The 17,015-nt window shown below is 47.2% G+C and overlaps 1 protein-coding gene across 3 annotated transcripts; it reads left to right on the top strand.

Annotated features, from left to right (window-relative positions):
- SEC22C (SEC22 homolog C, vesicle trafficking protein) lies at positions 1-16,407 on the top strand. 3 transcript variants are annotated; one of them, XM_081970232.1, is made up of 7 exons: positions 1-107; positions 3,893-4,102; positions 8,197-8,360; positions 10,846-11,025; positions 11,730-11,848; positions 13,033-13,098; positions 15,567-16,407. In XM_081970232.1, the coding sequence occupies exons 2-7, from the start codon at positions 3,921-3,923 to the stop codon at positions 15,765-15,767; spliced, it is 912 nt and encodes a 303-aa protein (XP_081826358.1). In that variant the 5' UTR covers positions 1-107; positions 3,893-3,920; the 3' UTR covers positions 15,768-16,407. The 3 variants fall into 3 exon arrangements, with proteins under 3 accessions (XP_081826358.1, XP_081826359.1, XP_081826360.1); XM_081970233.1 differs by having other exon boundaries at positions 83-195; XM_081970234.1 differs by lacking the exon at positions 1-107 and adding an exon at positions 3,478-3,792.
- Positions 16,408-17,015: the final 608 nt, after the last annotated feature.

The raw sequence follows: 17,015 nt of genomic DNA, 5'->3' as shown, positions 1-17,015 counted from the left end.
CGCAGCCGCTCTGGCCGCCGACGTCTTCTCCGTGACTGGAAGTGGGCGTTTGTTATGATGGCAGCCTCTTCCGACGCGGCGGCGAGGCCAGAAGCGAGAGAGGCGAGGTGGGAGCGGCGTCGCGGGAAGGGCTGAGGCGTTTTTTTCTCCCTTCCTGGCTGGAACGGGCAGTCTCGGCCCCACGTCGTCAAGCGGGTGGGGAGCCGGAGTCGTGGGGGCTCGCAGAACGCCCATGTTGCAGCCTTACCTCGCCTGGTTGTGGGGAGGGCGGTTTGGGACCTCCACCACACCGTACCTGGCCGCAGCCCAGGGCGCATGCGTGGTTGAGCTTGTCCCTAGGTGCAAGTGAACCCCAACAGCAGAACTTGGAAGAAAGTGCGCATGCGCGGCTTACCTTGTCCATGGGTGCAAGTGAGAGCCCCCCGTAGCAAAAATTGGGAGAACTAACGACTTTTGGGGTGGCACTTTGAGGCCTTTTGTGATTGGCAGACCAGCCCTTGTGGAAGGGGGGGTACTTTGCCAAGTTTTGCTGGAGGGGGCTCTCACTTGCGCCCAGGGCCAAGCTAAGCCGCGCATGCGCACTTTCCAAGATTATTAATAAAAATAAATGTATTAATGGTATTCATAAAAAAACCATTGGAATTGTAATGTATTGTTGCTTCCTCGCGGGTGTGTGTTAAATACGGTAGTTCTTTATTATATGGTGGGGCTTTTGAAAATGTCAAATGCCTCCCCCCCCTCCAGTCACCGAATCATTTATTTATATATTTATTCCAACCCAAATTATTTATATATTAAACAAATGAGGAAGCCATCGACTTAACTATTGGTCATTGACCGTTGGAAGTTACAGCCGCGCTGAGGACGGTTTTGTCCCATTTAACAACCGTCACCTGATCAAAATTCAGGTTTGATCTCCAAGCTTCTTTGGAAACTGTAAACTGACTCATATTTACGACTGCCGCAGTGTCCCCGGGGTCACTTGATTCCCCTTTAGGCGACCTTCTGACCAGCAAAAGTCAGTGGGGAAGCAGGATTCGCTTAATGACCATGTGGCTAACTTAACAACTGCTTTAGGTGAGAAAGGCCATAAAGTGGGGCAGTTCTCAACCACTGCCTTGTTCAGAAACTGAAATTTTGGGGTTTTCTTTTGGATCATAAGTCGAGGACTTGCCCATTAAAGAAATAATTTAAATAATTTTGAGACATTTCAGGATCCTAGGAGGCTGAATAGGACTTTATGCTACTGTTGGAATGGACGTCATTGCAGGTCAGGGAGAAAAGCCAACATTTGCGGTGATAGGGACGGAATTTTGGACAATCTGGTGCATTCATCATTATTTTTTTCAACCTTTAAGATTAGATGAAAGGCAGCTATTCTGCTCGATATGCTTTGAGATATGAAACCAATGTTTTCTTTACCGATCTTAATTCCTTTTTAAAAAAATACGTCCATGTTATAATTACTTAACTGTGTTTGCTTATTCAGCCGTTTAATATATTCACCACCTTTGTTATTTTTATAAACAATTCAAACTAGCCAACATACCCACTACTCCTCCCTCCTCCGATTTTCCCTATAACAACAACCACCCTGCAGGGAGGGCTGGGCTGACAATGACCTCTGGATACCCCGGGAAGTTTAGCTTCCAAAATGCGAATGGACCTCAACTTACAACAATTCATTTTGTGACTGTTCAAAGTTACAAATGGCACTGGAAAAAGGTAACTTACAACCGTTTTTCACACCTGCAGTCATGGGGAAACCAGATTCACATAACCACCGTGTTACTAACCTGACAGCAGTGGTTAACTTAACAACTGTGGCAAGAAAGGTCGTAAAATGGGGCAAAATTCACTTAACAAATTTCTCAGCTAGATAAATTTTGGGCCCAATTATGGTTGTAAGCCGAGGGCAACTTGCACTCCCACAGTATAAGGTTCAACTTATCTGTGGATAGGCTTATCTGCAGACGTATGGGTAGTCCTCAACTTAACAACCATTCGTTTAGTGACCAAAGTTAGAACAACACTGAAAACGGTGACGATAATTTTTCACACTTAATGACCTTTGTGGCAAGTCACATGATCAAAATTTGGATGCTTGCTAAGCGAGCTTTCACTCGTTTTATGATTTTTTTTGCCACCGTTGTTAATTGAATTGCTGCAGTTGTTAAGTTAACAACACAGTTGTTAAGTGAATCTGGCTTCCTAATTGGCTTTGCTTTGTCGGAAGGTCACAAAGGGAGACTCCCGTGACCCCTGGCACACTGCGACTGTTAAAAATATGAGTCAGTTGTCAAGCCACAGTATTTCGATCATGTACCCACAGGGAGGTAGCAATGGTCGTAAGTGTGAAAAAAGATGTCAATTTTTCAATGCTTAGATTCGAGCGGTCGCAATGAACAGCTGTAACTCTAACTAGAGGTGTCAAACTTGATTTCATTTAGAGCCACATCAGGGTTGTGCTTGACCTGGGGGGCGGGGAAGTGGCCATGGGGTGTGGCCAGGGTGTGGGGAGGCATGGCCATGGGGCGTGGTCACTTGGGTTGGGGATGCCTGTGGTGGCCCGAGTGCTCTGCCAGCGGAAATGGGTTTCCGAGCTCCGTTTTTGGCTGCAACCTCCTCCTGCAACCCTCTGCCAGCGGAAATGGGCTCCCGAGCTCCGTTTTCGGCTGCGACCGCCGCCTGCAACCCTCTGCCAGTGAAAATGGGCTCCCGAGCTCCGTTTTCGGCTGCGACCGCCTCCTGCAACCCTCTGCCAGTGAAAATGGGCTCCCGAGCTCCGTTTTAGGCTGCGACCGCCTCCTCCAACCCTCTGCCAGTGAAAATGGGCTCCCGAGCTCCGTTTTAGGCTGCGACCGCCTCCTCCAACCCTCTGCCAGTGAAAATGGGCTCCCGAGCTCCGTTTTCGGCTGCGACCGCCTCCTGCAACCCTCTGCCAGTGAAAATGGGCTCCCGAGCTCCCTTTTCGGCTGCGACCGCCTCCTCCAACCCTCTGCCAGTGAAAATGGGCTCCCGAGCTCCGTTTTCGGCTGCGACCGCCTCCTGCACCCTCTGCCAGTGAAAATGGGCTCCCGAGCTCCGTTTTCGGCTGCGACTGCCTCCTCCAACCCTCTGCCAGTGAAAATGGGCTCCCGAGCTCCGTTTTCGGCTGCGACCGCCTCCTGCACCCTCTGCCAGTGAAAATGGGCTCCCGAGCTCCGTTTTCGGCTGCGACCGCCTCCTCCAACCCTCTGCCAGTGAAAATGGGCTCCCGAGCTCCGTTTTCGGCTGCGACCGCCTCCTCCAACCCTCTGCCAGTGAAAATGGGCTCCCGAGCTCCGTTTTCGGCTGCGACCGCCTCCTGCACCCTCTGCCAGTGAAAATGGGCTCCCGAGCTCCGTTTTCGGCTGCGACCGCCTCCTCCAACCCTCTGCCAGTGAAAATGGGCTCCCGAGCTCCGTTTTCGGCTGCGACCGCCTCCTGCAACCCTCTGCCAGTGAAAATGGGCTCCCGAGCTCCGTTTTAGGCTGCGACCGCCTCCTCCAACCCTCTGCCAGTGAAAATGGGCTCCCGAGCTCCGTTTTAGGCTGCGACCGCCTCCTCCAACCCTCTGCCAGTGAAAATGGGCTCCCGAGCTCCGTTTTAGGCTGCGACCGCCGCCTGCAACCCTCTGCTAGCGAAAACAGAGCCCTGGAGGGGCGTGGGTGGCAGAGGCACTGTGGGCCGGTCCTATTCCCATGGCGCTCCTGGAGGCCAGATCCAGCACCCTGTCCTTGAGTTTGACACCACTGCTCTAACCGAATCATCGTAAGTGGAAAAACCACCTGTATTATTTTTAATTATCTGCATCAACGGGTCGAAGAGCAATGGGGAGCCCAGATTGTCTCAAATTCCCTTTTTTTTCCAGGATGTCCCCGTGAGTTCTCCTGTGGAGGATGTCCATGATCCTCTTCACTTGCGTGGTGCGGATAAAGGACGGAGTTCCTCTCTCGGCGTCCAGCGATTTCCACCTGGACCCTCATTTTTTGGAATGCAGGAAGAGACTCAACATCCTGTCCTCCATCCTGACACACTACCCAGAACGGGGCACGGCCAAAGAGCGTGACCTCAGTATACAGTAAGTCACTCTCTTGCCTTTTGGCACCCGCTACCAGCTAGTCCCGTTTCTTACCTTCGTTGTATTGTTTGGTGTCAGCCTCTGCTTTGCTGCTTGCTTTCGGCTGCCACTGAGACGGGGAGGGGGGATGACATGGTATTTGGGAAGGGAAGGGGTTGGGGCTCGTTCATCCTGATCACCCCCATCCATGGCCCCAGTCTCTCTCGGGCAGAACAGACCCTCTGCAGTTCTCTCCTCTGTTTCTGGGAGAAGATCTTCTCTTCCAGGACCACTCCCACGTAAACGTCGCCTCTCCCAAGCCTCTTCGAAGAGTTTCATACCCTGAGACATCATAAGGTTCTCCTCCTCGACCTCCTTCCAAGCAGTGTCTGGTCGCCTCTGTCTCCTTGTGGTGACCCCAAATGGAGTTTCCTCGGAATGATACTTCTGTCCCATTCCCAATGTCCATCTGGGGGGAACGGATTGTTCTTCCAAGTGTAGTCCAGCCATTCGCTCCGTTTCCAGAGGGCATGAGGATGCAGTTGCTCCCACGTCTTCCTCCTGGTCGCTGCCTGGGTGGGACATTCTTTTGAAGTTTGGGATTTTGTTGCACTCCCCTCGGAAGGTGTTAACTCCAGGTTGAATGCGAAACTGAGATCTTGCTTAATGTCAGGGCAGCCTCCGTCAGTAACCAAGAAAGAAACCGCTCAACTCCATATTTCAGAATTAAGAGTACTTTTACTGGTTATGAGTCGATAGCAGCTAAGCAAAGCAAGATCTGAAGCAAAAGTGTGCGTAATCATAGATAACAATATGTGACCCAACTCCCTCCCCCTAGAAACCCCAACCCCCAGTCCAATCCGCACACCCCACAGGCGTCATGTGGGCTGCAGCTTCAAAACCCATCATCAGATTGGTATGCCGGATGGTTGGCCTTGGCGGCAATTCCACTATCTGCAGCATGCGCAGTAGATGGTGAGAAAATGACTCCCTTCTTCATTCACTCCTGTGCTTAAGCTTCCCCTCCCAAATACCATGTTATCTGCCCCCTCTCCCCGTTTCAATGGCAGCCGAAAGCAAGCAGCAAAGCAGAGACTGACATTTGGTGTGTCGCTTCAGTCATTCATTCTGATTGATTTACGAAAGAGTGAATAAATACAGGTAGTCCTCAGCTTGCGACCACAACTGACACCAAGGTTAATGTGGCTAAGTGAAACACTTGCTAAGTGAGCTTTGTCCCATTATATGACCTTTTTTTGGGGGGGGGGGCACAGCTTGTTAAGTGAATCATTGCAATTGTTAAATTAGTAAGACGGTTGTTACGGGAATCTTGGCTTCCCCTTTTGACTTTGCTAGTCACGTGATTACGTGACCTTAGGACATTGCGACCGTCATAAATGCGAACCACTTGCCAAGTGCGTGAATTTTGATTATGTGACCGTGGGGATGCCTCAACGGTCGTAAGTGTGAAAAATGCCCCATCACTTTTTCAGTTGTAACTTTGGACGGTCACTAAATGAATTGTTGTAAGTTGAGGACTACCTGTACACATAATCCAGTGCTGTGGTGGCGCAGTGGTTAGAATGAAGCGCTGCAGGGCTAACTCACTGCCCATTGCCAGCAGTTCGATCCTGAGCGGCTTAAAGTTGACTCAGCTTTCCATCCTTTTGAGGTCACTAAAACGAGGACCCAGATTGTTGGGGGGCAATAGGCTGAGTCTGTAAACTGCTTAGAGGGGGCTGTAAAAGCACTGTGAAGCGGTATATAAGTCTAAGCGCTATTGCTATTGCTCAGAAAGGTACCAATCTTTCTTCTTCGTCTTCGTCTTTTTCTCCTCCTCTTCCTCCTCCTCCTCTCTGCAAACCCCCCTCCCTTCCAGACCTGCTGATGTTAACTGGTTGGGTCATGAAACATCTGCAAGAAAGCCACCAGGCTCAGAGGGCACCAAGGACCCCACAGTCGTCGTTGTCGTCTTCTTCTTCTTCTTCTTCTTCTTCTTCTTCTTCTTCTTCTTCTTCTTCTTCTTCTTCTTCTTCTTCTTCTTCTTCTTCTTCTTCTTCTTCTTCTTCTTCTTCTTCTTCTCCTCCTCCTCCTCCTCCTCCTCCTCCTCCTCCTCCTTCTCCTTCTCCTCCTCCTTTATAACGTGTTTCCCAAATATTTTGGGGGAGGGCTTATTTTAGCGCAAGCGCTCAAAAGCCCAATTGGGCTTATTATCTGGGGAGGTCTTATTTTCAGGGAAACAGACATGGATGGGTTCCTGCCAGTTCTCACCTCTTCTATACAAGAGGTTCCAGAAATCTACAGTGCCGTTTAGAACCGGTTCCAGCTCCCTCTCCCCGCCCGTCCACACATCATCAAGATGAAGAGTGAGAGGAGGAATTCTGGGAGTTGAAGTCCACAAGTCTTAAAGCTGTCAAGTTTGAACATCCCTGGGGGCTTTTTTTCTAAAGGGTTAGGGGTGCAAAGGTCTTGTAACTTGACAGCTTTAAGACATGCACACTTCAATGCCAGAGTTTTTGAGCCAACATTTTGGTTGCTAAGCAAGAGCGTTGTTAAGTTAGTTTCACCACATTTTACAAGTTGGCCACTCCCTCCCGGTCACATGACTGCCAAGCCACTCCCACCCGGTCACATGGCCGGCAAGCCACTGCCACAAAGCAGGCCACACCTACAGAAGAGGTTCTAAAAAAATTTGAAACCCACCACTGGAAACAGGGTATATAAAAGTGTCTGTGTGCGTGTGTGTGTTCCAGCATAACTCTGGAACCCTGGAGCAATTTCAACCAAACTTGGTACACAGATGACTTACTCTCTGGAAACAAATACTGTGGGGGTAAGGCACCCCTAACACTCCTCAGTGTGTGTGTGTGTTCTGTTAAGATACATCCTGTTGTGTCTTAAAATGGCTTCTACTGTACTGCCGTATAATGGATTCTACTGTATAGCGCAGTGGAGTTGCCATGGTAACGGCTTCACAGTACTCCACAAGGGGGCTCCCTCTTGTAAGGGGGAAAAATCCAACATTACAAATTACATTTGGTCCAGACATTTTCCCCCTATAAATAAATACCTGGGCAACGCCGGATTATCGGTTAGTCAAGCAATAAAAACACATTCTGCAGATATAATCCTAAAACCATAGCGCCATCTAGCATCGGGAAATAGAAATTCATCTTGCACAGAGAGGTCTTGAGTTTACAGCCACAATTGAGCCCATAACAACATTTATGTTGTTAAATGAGACGTTTGTTAAGTTTGCCCCATTTTACGTCTTCCCTTGCCACTTTTGTTAAGTGAATCACTGCAGTTGTTAAGTTAGTAACACAGTTCATAAGTCAACCTGGCTTCACCGCTGACCTTGCTTGCTAGGGAGGTTGCTAAAAAGTGATCACATGACCCCAGGACACAGGACACTGTTCATAAATAGGAACCAATTGTCAAGTGCCCGAATTTTGATCATGTGATCCCGGGGACGCTTCAACGGTGTGGAAATGGTCGTTTTTTTCCAGTGCCACTGTAACTTTGAACAGTTACTAAACAAGCGTAAATTGAGGATTTCCTTAGCATTATACTTATAACCACAATGGAACTCCAAATTTATGTTGCTGTGTCAGCCTCCTACCTGTAGGCAGGTGAGCATTTTGCGTAGGATCTCCCCTACTGTGAAATACCTTTACCTTTATATAGTAAAGGTAAAGGTTCCCCTCGCACGTATGTGCTAGTTGTTCCTGACTCTAGGGGGCGATGCTCATCTCCGTTTCAAAGCCGAAGAGCCAGCACTGTCCAAAAACGTCTCCGTGGTCATATGGCCGGCATGATTAAACATTGAAGGCGCACAGAACGCTGTGACCTTCCCACCAAAGGTGGTCTCTATTTTTCTACTTGCATTTTTTATGTCCTTTTGAACTGCTAGGTTGGCAGAAGCTGGGACAAGTCACGGGAGCTCACTCCGTTAGGCGGCGCTAGGGATTTGAACCGTTGAACTGCCGACCTTTCTGATCGACAAGCTCAGCATCTTAGCCATTGAGCCACCTCTTCTTTTTTACACACACACACACACCGCTTGTGGTTCCCCACTGTACTCCCAGGTTAATCCTAGATCTTTTCTTTCTCAGCTTCTACACCGCTGGGGGCGTTTCCTGTACTTGCATTGCCGTCAACAGTTATCCCGCGGTGATGGCCTTCTGTTTTCTGGAAGAGCTCCAGTCTAAATTTGCCATGTCCTACAATGCCACCAGTGTCAGTCTGGCTTCCAGGCCGTACGCTTTCCTTGAATTTGGTATGTTGTTGCTTTGCCTTTGTGTCTTTCTCTTCTGCGGGGATGGGGGGGAGGGGGGGATTTAGCATGTCATTGCTGTGAGGTGCTCTCTTACCATGGTTGTTTTCTTGCAGACATTCCACTATGGCCCTGATGATGTTAGGTAGTTGGGTCATGAAATGTCTGTAAGAAGGCAACCAGGCTCAGAGAGCACCAAAGATCTTATAGTTGTCATTCTCCTCCTCCTCCTCCTCCTCCTCCTCCTCCTCCTCCTCCCCCTCCCCCTCCTCCTCCTCCCCCTCCTCCTCCCCACCTCCTCCTCCTCTAGCACCGATGATATTACCTACTTGGCTCATGAACTGTCTGCAGGAAGGCAACCAAACTCCACACTAAGGATCCCCACAGAAACACAGATAAGCATGGATTAACACCAGACAAACAATCAAGCAACAAGGGACTACCAAGGAGAAAACCACACCCACACACCAACACTGGCAGGGATAGTTACTGTATATAAACGGAGAAAAGTCCAAAATGCCTCACGCTGATGATGTTCCCTAGTTGGGTGATTAAACATCTGCAAGAAAACCACCAAACTCAGAGAGCACCCAGGACTCCACAGTCCTCCTCCTCCTCCTCTCTTCAATCTCCCCTCCCTTCTAGCACTGATGATGTTCCCTAGTTGGGTCATGAAACATCCGCAAGAAAACTACCAAACTCAGAGAGCACCCAAGACCCCACAATTCTCCTCCTGCTCCCCCCCCCCTTTCCTCCACTCTGCAAACCCCACTCCTTTGTAACACTGATAATGTTACCTAGTTGGGTCATGAAATGTCTGCAAAAAAACCCCCACCCAGCTCAGAGAGCAACAAGGACCCCAGAGTTCAACTCTTGAGCTACAAAAATTTTCTTCTAATTAGTCACTGCTACGTGAAGAACCATCAGTAGTCATGTTTCTACTGTCGGTCCTTCATTTAGTCACAACGTCACGGAAAAAGTTGACTTAAAACGAACGTTGCAGCATCTCAAAATTCCAAGCACATGGCAAATCCTAGGGGGCTGAGTTCACTTAACAACCACATGATCCACTTAACAGCTGCTTGGGTCAAAGGTAGAAAAGGTCAAAGGATTGGGTGCAACTTGATCTAGCCACCTCCTTGCTCGGCGGTGAAATTTCTAATTTCCAATTTTGGTCCCAAGCCATCAAGGGGTGGGTTGAGCCTTTTAACGATCACTTAGGTTTTCTCTAGGAGGATCTGCCTCTAACCCAGTGAGGACTTAGCGTTTTTGTCGTCGCGTGCTGAAAGCACATGCGCACACACCCATAATGGAAAGTGCGTGCGACCCAGCTGCATGGGCAAACCTCCATAGCACCTTGTGTGCGGGATTGCCTACCCACACAGGGTGGGCTACTCATAGTGTCCGCCCAGGAGCGGAATGAAGACAACACACAAGGGTTTCCTCGAGGTGAGTGAGCCCAGGGCATGTTCTGAACCCCTCTTTAATTAAGAGCGTATAAGGAAACAAAAGCATTCTAATTTATCATTGGTTACATATAGCATATAGCCTAATATGGTTATATTGGGCCTTTACTTGCTTAAGCGGTGTTTTCGATATGAGTATCTTGACGGCTTGAAACAGGTGTTTCCTAGGCTGCTGGTAACTGCTTCAGTTTGGAAAGTCCCCGTTACTTAAGATGGTTTCGATATCTATGCATTGCTTTGCCTTTGTGAGCACAGCTTTCTAAATTGGGTCCTCCCAGTGGGCATCCAGCTCAACCCGCGTTCAATACTCAATTTATTTCAATCCCAAATTCCATATATGTGTTCCAATCAGGAAAACTGATCTGCACATATACATTTGGCGACCTTGTTCCCACACTTGTGCATGCTGAGCTGGCATGCTCTCAGAGACAGCTCTGCGTGCCACAGGTTCACCATCATGGCCCTAATCTAATCTCTCAGGTTTTCTGGAAATAAGATACTAATAGTTCTCGACTTGCAACGGTTCGTTTAGTGACTGTTCGGACTTACAACAGCACTGAAAAATTGACTTATGACTGTTTTTTACACTAAGCATTACGTTGCATGCTCAGGTGATCAAAATTCGAATGCTTGGTAACTGACTCCTATTTATGGCCGTTGCAGTGTCCTGGGGTCATACGATCCACTTTTGCGACCTTCTGATAAGCAAAGTCATTGGGGGAAGCCCAGATTCGCTCTACAACCCTGTGACTAACTTAACAACTGCAGTGATTGACTCAGCAACTGTGGCAAGGACGGTCGTAAAATGGGACAAAAGCTCTAAACAAATGTCTCACTTAGCAACAGAAACTTCGGGCTCCGTTGGGGTCGTAAGTCGAGGACTACCTCTAATCTCCAGATAAAGCTACCCGTAACTCACCTGTTCGACCCCTGTAAGGTGCCAAGCTCCATCGGGGGGGCCTTTTGCGAAAACCGATATTTTCTTATTTTCAGAGTAAGTTCTTGTTGTCTCTTTGCCGCAGACAGCATCATCCAGAAGACCCAAAACCAATTCAATCACACCAACTGCACTCAGCCAAAGTTCGACGTTGCCAAAATGCAGGAGGAGCTTCGCCTGCGACCTCCAGCCCTCGTCAGCTGGGAAGACATGGAATTGGTCAACGGGATGGTGAACCGCCGGGCGGAAGTCCACCTCGAGACAGGTGAGTTATGGGTAGCTTTATCAGTAGACTGAAATAATGACAGAAGCCTAAGGAAGAGTTGTAAATTTTCTACCAAGACGGTTCAATCTCCATCTTCGTTGGATGTCCTTTCCTTTCCTTTCCTTTTTTTTCCCCCCTCTGGAGCGGAGTATTGAACCCGGGTGAGGGACTGATCAGTCCACAGAAAAAAAGAAAAGGAAAAAAACTGATCTTAATCTTAAAAAGTGTCCCGGAGTGGAATTAGCAGCTAAGTGGCTTTCAGGAAATGTCATTGAAAAAAAGGTGACAGAGGGAGATTAAAGCACCAAAACCTCAGTGGATTTCTGTGTTTCCGCAATCTGGAAGTGAAGAAAAAATTAACCACTGAAAGGAAGAGCCCAGGGGGAAGTCTCCATTCTCCTTACCTTGTTCTATTATTTGTGGATTAAAAGCCTTTTTTTGATGGCTATTGACAGCTAGCTGTGGGATTTGCTTTGCGGTTTGGAGAGAGCCATTTACCGGGGAGCAGGAAATACTACACTTGCTGGTGAAAATAATAATAATAGTAATAACAGAGGGAAGTCCTTATTTTAATTTTTGTGGATTTAAAGCACTTTGAAAGAAAAGGGGTAAAAATAGTGAGAGCTGCAGCTGCAGTGTGTCCTTGGGTACAGGAAGACACTTAGACGGAGTGGCTGCCATTCGCTTTTTTGATTCCCCTGTAGCTCCTGCTTGCCGGATGAAACGCGTCTCTCCTTTGGGGATCCTCTCCCTCATCCTCAACATCATGTGCGGTGCGCTCAACCTCATCCGAGGGGTTCATCTGGCAGAGTATTCGTGGCAGGTAACTAATTTGGGGGCCAAGAGAGTCAGTTTGGACTACTGGTGCTGGCTTAGAATCCAGGAGACAGAGAGTTCTAGTCCCACCTTAGGGGTGAAAGTCAGCAGGGTGACTTTGAGCCAATCCACCGGAGACTGTGAGTTCTAGTCCTATCTTAGGCATGAAAGCCAACTGGGTGACTTTGGGCCAATTACCAGGAGACAGGGAGTTCTAGTCCCGCCTTAGCTGTGAAAGCCAGCTGGGTGACTTTGAACCAATCACCAGGAGACGGAGAGTTCTAGTCCCACCTTAGCCATGAAAGCCAGCTGGGTGACTTTGGACCAATCACCAGGAGATGGGGAGTTCTAGTCCTGCCTTAGCCGTGAAAGCCAGTTGTGTGACTTTGGGCCAATCACCAGGAGACGGAGAGTTCTAGTCCCACCTTAGCCATGAAAGCCAGCTGCATGACTTTGGACCAATCACCAGGAGATGGGGAGTTCTAGTCCTGCCTTAGCCGTGAAAGCCAGTTGTGTGACTTTGGGCCAATCACCAGGAGACGGGGAGTTCTAGTTCCACCTTAGCCATGAAAGCCAGCTGCATGACTTTGGACCAATCACCAGGAGATGGGGAGTTCTAGTCCCACCTTAGCCATGAAAGCCAGCTGCATGACTTTGGACCAATCACCAGGAGACTGGGAGTTCTAGTCCCACCTTAGCCATGAAAGCCAGCTGGGTGACTTTGGACCAATCACCAGGAGATGGAGAGTTATAGTCCGGCCTTAGGCATGAAAGCCGGCTGAGTGACTTTGGGCCAATCACCAGGAAATGGTGAGTTCTAGTCCCACCTAGGGGCCCCCTTCACCCCTGGATTTCTCTGTGCTCCGCTTAATGACCTTTATGCTTGCTTAACTACGACATCGGGGAGCATAGCAATGTCGGTTGTTAAATGAGATGATCAGTGGTCACCCCAGTTAACAACTGCCTCAATTTGCGACCCTAATGGGCAGGCTCCATTACAGTCGGAAGGCGAGGACTGCCTATTAGGGTAGCTAACTCGGATCCTGCCTCAGGGATACCAAAGAATCTGCTTTAGAAAAGAAAGGGCGAAAAAACCATGGATACGTTTCATTGGATCTGTTTTTCATTGCACTAGCTGATTCAATTTGACCTTGAAATTTAATTTGACCCTTTTAATTCTTCTTCCCCTAGGAAGATGGCCAAGGAATTAGGAACGTCGTAGCGTTCCTGCTGCCTTTCCTGTCCTGCTTCGGCTTGGTGAGTATCTTATATATTTTTTGTTTTTTGGGGGGGATTTAAATGACTTAAAGGTGCCTCAATTTGCTGAAATACCTTCATTGATCACAAAGGTGCCTTGTTTTTTTCTCTCAAAAGGCAACTAGACTGTTTTTTAATTGAAGGAAGAGGATAAAGACGGTTTGCTTCCTATTCAAGAAGCTTCATCAGTTTTGTTTATACATTACAAGCCGATAACTCGGCGTTCCCCGGGTATTTATTTATAGTGGGAAAATGTCCGGACCAAACGTAATTTATAATGCTGGATTTCCCCCCTTACCAGAGAGAGAGCCCCTTTGTGGAGTACTGTGAAGCCGTTACCATGGCAACTCCACTGCGCTGTACAGCAGAAGTCATTTTACGGCAGTACAGTAGAAGCCATTTGAAGGCACAACAGGCTGCATCTTACACCTTGGTCCTTGGTGCCCTCTGAGCTTGGTGGCTTTCTTGCAGATGTTTCACGACCCAACTATAGTTAACATCAGCAGGTCTAGAAGGAAGTGGGGCTTGCAGAAAGGAAGAGGAGGAAAAAGAAGAAGAAGAAGATATATAAAACATTTTCCTCTTCTTCCTCAAATATATAAAACATTTTCCTCTTCTTCCTCAAATAAAGAACACTCCCATTCCCTTTTGAAAAGGAAAAGAAAAACACTTTTAAGACAAATGTGGCCTGGATTACTGAGAATCTACATAGTCTCTGATTTATCATTTGATAACCGAAGACCTATCATGGATCTATCATAAAGCAGTTTCTTCTATATTCATCTCTTTATTTTCAGGATGCCTGTAAATCAGATATTGGCAGATTCTCAGTGCCGGCACTGAAAAAAACATAAAATTAAAAACCATTTAAAATCTGACAATGTAAACCAAATGGCATCCAATTTCTGAGAAATCAAGATTTTTAATGTTCTGTGTTGAGATTTTGCAAGAGTTGAGATAAGACCTAGCGATCTTGTTACAGTTCGATCTTTCCACCGAAGAATTTTGATGACTCTTCATATAAAACCTTAGGAGAGTAAATTCAGTTTAATGCTTCGTTTTCGTTTTAGATCGCTGGCTGGTTTTAACGATCATTCAATGTTAAAAGGGACTGGAAAAAGTGACTAATGACCATTTTTCACACTTACGACCATTTTCAGCATCCACATGGTCACATGATCAAAATCTGCCCGCTTGGCAACTGACTCCTATTTATGATGGTTGCAACCTTCTGACAAGCAAGGTCAAGGGGGAAGCCAGATTCACTTAACAACCATACTAATTTAACAACTGTGGCAAGAAAGGTCGTAAAACGAGGCAAAACTCTTTCTTTAACTACTGTCTCTTTTAGCAACAGAAATGTTGGTCTCAATCGTGGTCGTACGTTGAGGACTAGCTGTAATCCAGTTAATAACATTTTTAATGCAGGTAATCCTCAAATTTGCATCTGCACTGAATGAGAGGTACTTGGTTCGTTTAGCACAGTTACGATTTGCAACCTCCTCTGTCCATTTCTGATGAGCAAAGTCACTGGGGAAGCATCGGGAAGTGGCAAATGGCAACCACATGGCCTCATCACTTAACGACCTGTGGGTGATTGTTCTGACCCAGCTCCCCAAACACGAAAACCCTCTGAAGTGAACTCAAAGATTCCTTTATTAGGAGCGCCAGCAGCCCCGGCAAAAAGTTTCTCTCTCAACGCCGGCTAACAAGTCTGTCCAGCAGGGAGATGAATAGTTGTCTGCTACACCTATTCATCTCTGTCCCCAGAGCTAGTGTGGGGCTTCGCTAGCAGCGGAGGCTCCTCCATCCCAAGGACCGGCGCATAGATTTCCACTGCTCTCCTCTCCCTTCTGCACACCTATTCATCTCTGCCCCCTGCCTTTTATCCCCAGAGCTAGGGTGGGACTTCTCTAGCAGTGGTGGCTCCTCCATCCCAAGGACCGGCCCATAGATTTCCACTGCTCTCCTCTCCCTTCTGCACACCTATTCATCTCTGCCCCCTGCCTTTTATCCCCAGAGCTAGGGTGGGGCTTCGCTAGCAGCGGTGGCTCCTCCAGCCCAAGGACCAGCCCATAGATTTCCACTGCTCTCCTCTCCCCTCCTCATCAGTCAACTCCAGACCTGGGAGTGTTGACTCTCCATCTGAGGGCTGACGGACAGTGCAGGCTCCGCCATTGTCTCTCTCTCTCTCTCTGCCAGCTCCATTCGCTCTTCCCCCTGAGAACTCTCAGGTTGCCTCCATGCGGCCCTGACTCCCACACCGCCACCTCATCCGATTTGGCTGTTGGCGGGTCAACAGGCCACAGCAGTGATTCACTTAACAATGATAACAACCGTTGCACTTTACATCCATGTTGCTTACCAGTTCCGGTCCCCATTGCCGTCATAAACCATACACATTACATTTGTATCCTTGCTTACTTAACAGTTGTTTTTTTTCCTTTCTCAAAATTAATTTTCCGCAGTGTTACCTCTACCTGTTCTACACTTCCGCCCGGAAGATCAAAGTCTCCATCCTTTTCGTGACCGTCTTCCTCTGCAACGTCTACCTATACGGATTACGGAACCACTGGCAGATTCTCTTCCACGTCGCCGTGGCGTCCTTTTCTTCTCACCAGATCCTCACCCGGCGGGTGGCCGAGAAACCCCTGGATTTGGGGGTCTGAGAAAGGACACCCCACAACATCCCAGAACAGGCCGTTTGGGGTGGCGGGTGGGGAAACAGTCTCAGCTTTGTGGGAGGTCGTTCTCAAACCTATCAGCTCTGAGCAGATTGACTCATACATTTGGCGGTTGTTTTTTTCTTTCCGCCCTTGCTCAAAATAATGCAAAAAAAAGAAAGAAAAACACTATTTTTTTTTTAAACCTGTGACAGGCAGCAAAGGAAATAACCGTCTAAAGAAAGGAAGCTTGCAATCTTTGTAGGATTAATTTGTTTAATCCAAGAAAAAGCCGCAGGATGTGTGCGCTGAAGAAGATGGTCAAATCCTCTGGATTCAAGTAGAAATTCAGAGTTTTTGAGGCTGCCGTCTGGATTTTCCATCCATTTTTTGTTTGTTTGTTTGTTGTTGTTTCTGTTCCTTTCAAGTGGAGAACAGAAAGCCACGTACATACTGATAATCTGGGGAAATCGACCTGGAAAAAAAATCAGATGCACTGAATACTCCCAAAATGTGTCCTAAGCTTCCTCCAAAGTTGAGCATTGGAAGTTGGTTGCAACCATTTGGGGGGTGGGGGATTTTACCTCCCCCGTTTAAAGCACAAGATTATTCACCAAGCATTTGAGGGTGTATATATATATATATATATATATATATATATATGTATGTATGTATGTATGTATGTATGTATGTATGTATGTATGTATGTATGTATGTATGTAATATATATATATATATATATATATATATATATATATATATATATATATATATATTACATACATACATACATACATATATATATATATATATGTATGTATGTATGTACATACACATACAGACATACAGCCAATTGCTGTCATAATGCATATATAATTTATTATTATATTATTTGGGTGAGGAATCATTTGGGAAACTGACTTTTGAATCTCGTCTGGGTTACACGAAATTGTAGATAAACGTATTTATATTAAGTTGAGGGTAAAGAAGGCCACAGCCTTGAAACAACAACACTGATGGTGAAGGTGCCTTCAAATAATGTCCTGTAAACATTTCCTGCACATTTTGCCTGCTCCTCGTTTTGGACTAAAACTTGGTTAGACGGTTTCACATTGATAATGGCATTTTTGTAGAATTTTCTCATGTATCTAGATTTTGGTTTTTTCTACATACAGGTGTTCACACGGATAATAATAATAATAATAAGAAAAGTCTACTGAATGTTGTATGTTCTTAGTATAGTTACTTTTTCCA

The sequence above is a fragment of the Natrix helvetica genome, assembly GCF_964273705.1.
Source record: "Natrix helvetica genome assembly, chromosome: Z".
NCBI classification, from domain to species: Eukaryota; Metazoa; Chordata; class Lepidosauria; order Squamata; family Natricidae; genus Natrix; species Natrix helvetica.
Note: the sequence above shows the minus strand (reverse complement) of the source record. Positions and strands in the feature narration are given on the sequence as shown.